The sequence below is a fragment of the Vicugna pacos genome, chromosome X (genome assembly GCF_048564905.1).
Source record: "Vicugna pacos chromosome X, VicPac4, whole genome shotgun sequence".
Taxonomy (NCBI): Eukaryota; Metazoa; Chordata; class Mammalia; order Artiodactyla; family Camelidae; genus Vicugna; species Vicugna pacos.
The window spans coordinates 101299637-101305662 of record NC_133023.1 but is presented as its reverse complement, the minus strand read 5'-3'; the positions used below and the strand labels follow the sequence as shown (position 1 = coordinate 101305662).

At 38.5% G+C, this 6026-nt stretch overlaps 1 protein-coding gene across 1 annotated transcript; it reads left to right on the top strand.

Annotated features, from left to right (window-relative positions):
- Positions 1 to 551: 551 nt before the first annotated feature.
- LOC116277464 (spermatid nuclear transition protein 4) lies at positions 552 to 1376 on the top strand. Its single transcript, XM_031671657.2, has 2 exons — positions 552 to 696; positions 888 to 1376. The coding sequence occupies exons 1-2, from the start codon at positions 583 to 585 to the stop codon at positions 1257 to 1259; spliced, it is 486 nt and encodes a 161-aa protein (XP_031527517.1). The 5' UTR covers positions 552 to 582; the 3' UTR covers positions 1260 to 1376.
- Positions 1377 to 6026: the final 4650 nt, after the last annotated feature.

Genomic DNA, 6026 nt, shown 5'->3' with positions numbered 1-6026 from the left:
AATTATTTTTTAATTTTATCCCTTCTCATAGGAGAGAAGTAGAATGATCCACACCTTTACCAAGACTTAAATATGGCCATATTAGCTCAGAGGGTAAGCTATACAAAATACTAGGTAATGGTGAAGGGTGAGAGAAAACAGAATGAACCGTGGAATAGGGGTGGCCATGGGGTATGACCTAGACAAAATATCCTCTCCTTGACATGTGAGCCTCCAGAATTGAACATGGAGTGATGAGGAGAGTTAGCAGGTCAGTTTGGGAATGCTGTTTGGGGGGTGCTGAAGAAAAGCCCCTTTTGTCCAACCAGAGAACCTTTACCTTCACAGAATCACCCCCACAGAGGTATCAGAAGTGGTACTTTGATATCAAAGCCATATCATGGCCTCCCCAGCATCCACTACCCCATGTTGATGTCCTAAGTGGTGCATTGTGATGTCTAAGGCCTCCTAAGCCACCATTGGCTGGGGCAGTGCCTAGCTGACCAATCAAATTGAAGGGTGTGGCTCCTCATTGTCTGAGGAGGGTATATATAGGGAGGTCAGAAGCAGAGGCTTTGGGTTAGGTCAGTTCTTGGCACCATCATGACTAAGGTAAGCAGGAAACCACAGGAGCCAAGAACAGCTGCAGTAAAATCCAGTCTGAGGATCAAAGAGAAGAAGACCCTCTGTCAACCAAGGTCCAGAGATGGTGTCAAAGTAAGATGACTCTAACCAAGCTCCTCCTCTTCTCCATTAACTTTGCTGCCCAAGATCCCGACCCTGCCCTTGCCTGGCTCAAAACCAATCATCACCCCACAACCCCTTTTTCATGAAGCCCTCCCCTTCCCATTCAGTCCTTATCGTCTTTCCCCAAACTAATACCCTTCTGGGCTCTCTTGCCTTTCTAGGTACCGAAGACAACCATGAAAGTCAAAAGATCCTGTCAAAGGAATTCAAGAAAAAAAATTCAAACATCTGCCACTCAGTCTAAAAAACTTAAAACAGACAGAAAACCAAAAATGGTGGCCTGTTACTATATGCCTAACAAGAAATTGAATCAAAGTAAGAAAATGAATCAAAATAAGAGGCAGAATCAAAATAAGGGACAAGCTCAACCTGTCCCAGAACAAGAGACCCTGGAGAAGCCCATGCTTAACAAGAAATTGAATCAAAGTAAGAAAATGAATCAAAATAAGAGGCAGAATCAAAATAAGGGACAAGCTCAACCTGTCCCAGAACAAGAGACCCTGGAGAAGCCCACCACTTCATATAACCTGTGAAGCCAGCAACTGAATAGAAAAGGCCAAAGATCTTAGAATTGTGTCTCCAGATGCCTGGTTTCTGAGAAATGGCCAACCACAAAGACTGAATCTCACACCAATATAGTAATCTGAATCTCACACCAATGGCTATGATCAAAATAAAAATCAAGTTGTGAAAACGTGATATTTGTGTGTCTATCTGAATTTTCTGATGATGGGGAGGGAGGGAAGGAAGAGGAGAGGCAGGTGCATGGGAAGGGAGGGATGTGAGGTCCTGGGTGGTTGGGGACCAGACCCTTAGGTCCACAGTGAGTCAGACAGTAGAGGTCAGGACTGGGTCAGGCCTGGGTCAGGACTGTGCACTGAAGATAAATTTCCCTCCTAACACTGAGTCAGGGACAAGGAGTAAAATGGTGTAGTGTTACTGCATTTGTTTGGGTTGGGGAATGACATTGGGGTCTAGATTGCCAGAACCCAGATGGGAAGAGGGTTTGATGTGTGGACAGCAACTATGATAACCTCCTCAAAGCAAGTCAGGAAGAGAAATCACCTCTTGGCCACCTACCTCATAATGGGCTTTGTTGCACCCCTGTTGTATGATGTAAACTGAAGTTACTCACAAGGTACAAAATGCTCACCCTATTAAAAGTTACCATTAGCACTCCCAAGGACAAAAATAATGTTGGGAGGGACAAACCCAATGCTGATTAGACCACTTCTTTGCTAAAAAACTCAGAGTGGAGCAGTGGCCTTCCAAGGGCAGGTCAGTGGGAGTGGTCCAGTGGTCCACTCCTGGTGCAGGTGATAAAGAGGACCATTGCCTGCAGAGAATTTTAATACAAGTACAAAATCGAGTAAAAGTTGGTCTTCTAATTATCACCATACCCTAGATTTTCTAAATAACTACAGTGCTAAAACACTCTTCCTCAACAAAGTCTTTTGTTAGTCTAAGTTCTAAAAGTTTAATGTGGTTTAAGTTTTGAAAGTATAAGCTTCATTCTACAACTAAACAAAAAACTAAATTCAATTAAAAAATGGACAAAGGAAACAAAGGACTTAAGGATATATTTCCCCGGACTTAAGGATATATTTCCCCAAAGAAGATACACAAGTTACCCATAGGTCCATGAAAAGATGCTAAACATCATTAGTCATTAGAGAAACATAAATCAAAATCACTATATATACTTCACACACATTAGGATGGCTATTGTGAAAAATTGAAAGTAAATGTTGGTGAGGATGGAGAAACTGGAGCCTTCATACATTGTTGTGGAAAGGTAAAATTGTGTAGCTGCTGTTGAAAACAGTTTTGTGGTTCCTCAAAAAGTTAAACATAGAATTACCATATGATCCAGCAATTCCACTGCTAATTGTATATCGGAAAAACTGAAAGCAGGTGCTCAAACAGATACTTGTACACCGTTATTCGTATCAGCATTATTCAGAATAGGTAAAAGTAAAAGAACACATGTCTATCAACAGATGAATGGAAAAACAAACGGTGATATATGTATGCAATGAGATATTATTCAGCCATAAAAAGAATAAAATTCTGACACATGCTACAATGTGGATGAGCCTTGAAAACATTATGCCAAGTGAAATAAGCCAGAACCAAAAGGACGAATATTTTATGATTCCCCTGACATGAAGTACCCAGAATGGGCAAATTCATAGAGACAGAAAGTAGAATAGAGGTTACCAGGGGCTGGGAGAGGGAGGAGTGGGGAGTTATTGTTTAATGGGAACAGACCTTCTGTTTGAAATGGTGAAAAGTTCTGGAAATGGATAATGGCAATAGCTGCACTGATAATGAATTTAATGCCACTGAATGGTACAGTTTAAAATGGTTAAAAGGGAGAATTTTATTTTATGTTACATTTTCTCATTAAAATGCAAAAAAATTATGCAATATTCAAAATAGCACATTTGTAGTACTTCTCTTTTAAAACTCACTGCCTTCTATGAGGGAGTTAATTTGGAACAGTCTCTGTTATACAGGCTGCCACAGTTACCACTGCTCCTTTCCATAGAAGGTTCTCGATGATCTGAGATCACTTCCTGCACACTTCCCGCCTGCAATCCCTGAGATAAAGTAGGTGACACACACACCCCACGTTTAAACAGTAGATTCTAAACACACAGGGATATCATAAAGATTGTCAAGGTAAACACATACTGCGTTAACTTGTTAATAAGCTGCTAAGCAGAGTTTGAAACTCTTGGGTGTTGCTTTTAAGCTTTGTTAGGTGGGACCAGAGTAGTACTTGGTCTAGGGCTAATATTTCCCCACTCCTGATGCAAAACCCTCTGCGTGTGCTTCCTTGTGGGCTGTACAATAATTTGTACACTGTCCCTAGTCCCATTTGAGCCCTGAGGACTGTTCCTCTCAGTTCTCTTGGGTAGTCCTTTCCTTGGCCTGGGGTAGTTTCCTCACGTGCAATTGCTAACCAGTACTCTGCCAAACACTGAAGGGGGACATCTGTAGATCTCTGAATCAATCTCTGTCTGTCTCTCTCTGTCTCTGTCTCTGTCTCTCTGTCTCTTTGTCTCTGTCTCTCTCTGTCTCTGTCTCTGTCTCTGTCTCCGTCTGTCTCCCTCTCTCCCCATCTCATTCCTCTCTGGCGCTCTGCCCTCTGAACTCCAGCTGCCTTCATCTGACTGGACTGCCAGCTCTCTCTCTTCACTTCAGGGTGACCACCAGGATCTCCCTGGGTTGCTTGTTCCTGTCCCACAGCCTGGAAGCTCAATCTAAGCAGTAAGCTGGTTCCTCCTAAGTCTCATCTTATCTTTATCCTGTCTCACCGATATCACTGTCCTTCATTAGCCAACGTCCAATGTTTTGAAAATTGACATTCAATATATTTAATTGGGTTTTTTTCAAGTTGTTGTAGGCAGGAGGGTAAAGGTTCTCACTACTTAATCTTTCTCAGAAGTGGAAGTCTTATCGCATGCTGTGATTTTTAAGAGAAGTGATTTACTGTAATAAATCCCTTTCTGTCTGAAAAACTTACAATTTTTCCTGTTTTGCTAATAGAACACTGATTATAAATATGCCTAGAGTTTGAAATAAATGAGATTAAAAACAGAAATGGAAACTAACATTTATTTAGTACTTACTGTTTGCTGGGCAAATTGCATACTTAGGCAAATCACTCAGTGAATATGAGCTGACTCTGAATATTACTGATTTTATTTAATATTTTACTGCATGTATACATAATTAAATTGCATTCATTAGCAACTATATGGCTTGAGTATATAAGGACGGGATAGAGAGAGTAGTGGTGCTGGTGCTAGAATAGGAGCCAAACGAGTTCTAATGGCAGCAAATTTAAGCGATGGACCTTTGACAGTGAGTGGCTAAACAATTATTATTTCAGTGACTATTTACATAGATTGTGTTTCTACATTTCTTGGCTTGCCTTATTTTTAGAACGCCCTTAAGTGCAGGGTACTCTAGGACTATGGAATCTGATCATAAAAGTGGAATTTTATTCTTAAACCTGAATTGTATATTATAATAGGAGATTTGTAAAAATTTCTTGAAAATACAGGAAAGTTTAAAGAAGCAAATTAAAATAACCAATAATCCCATTGCCTACTGATAAGCACTCTCATAGTCAACTTTATATCTGATCAGTGTTTATCTAAATGCATGTGTGAGTCTTTATCAAAATGTGTATCTTTCAGTTATTCATAAAATTATGTTGATATTGTATTTTTAATGTGCTTTTATGAACCATAAGATTTTTATACTTTATACTTCTTAGACCATTTTATAAAAATTGTTTCGAGAAAATGTAGTCTTGTTATTTATGTACTTGCTTCGATTTTCAAATACAATTCCTCTTTTACTATTCCACACTATAATCATTTTGGTTCATCCTAAGATGATATCTCTGTATTTGTTTACAATTTGCTTACAAAAACATCACTTTTTTAAAACCATGATGGCACCACCAGTGGTGTGCTGGAATCCTGTCACACTTCTTTGCAAGAGGTGATTATGAGCATTTCTTCGTAATACCACATTCAGTGATGTCAACATTTGTTGCCTGAATTCAGCTATGGGAGTATTTACAACATAGAAAAAGGAAAATGGTATAACTTAGGATCCATTTTTCTGGAGAACCAGTTTTTAAAATTTACTAACCCACCTCTGGGTATAGCCATGTCATAGAATACCATACTATTAAATGAAGATGTAAATAGATAAGGAAAAAGTCAAATCATAGAAAATAAATGTATTGTATTCCTACTTCTGTTAATATGAAATCTATATGCATATGCAAAGAAAGATGTCTTTAAGGACTAGGGTTACCTCTGAGAAATGTGACTGGGGAGTGATCTGGTTTTGTTTTTTTTTTAACATTTTTTATTGATTTATAATCATTTTACAATGTTGTGTCAAATTCCAGTGTTCAGCACAATTTTTCAGTCATTTATGGACATATACATACTCATTGTCACATTTTTTTCTGTTTTTTTTAATTTTGTACATATTTGTATTTTTTTAGACCTTTGTAGTGAATACACTTTTGCGATTAACATATATATTTAAATTAATAAATATTTCTTCAGGAAAATAAATTTATTGTGCTGATATTATCTTGAAAGTATTAAGATAGCAACAACTACAATGAAAACCACTTATTTACTGTTTATGATACATCAGATGTGCATTGCGCTGGGTAGTTTTTGTATATGTTTACTCATCTAATCCCCACAAATTCTATATGACTTGGATTTTATTGTCCTCATTTTGCAGAAGCATCAGTT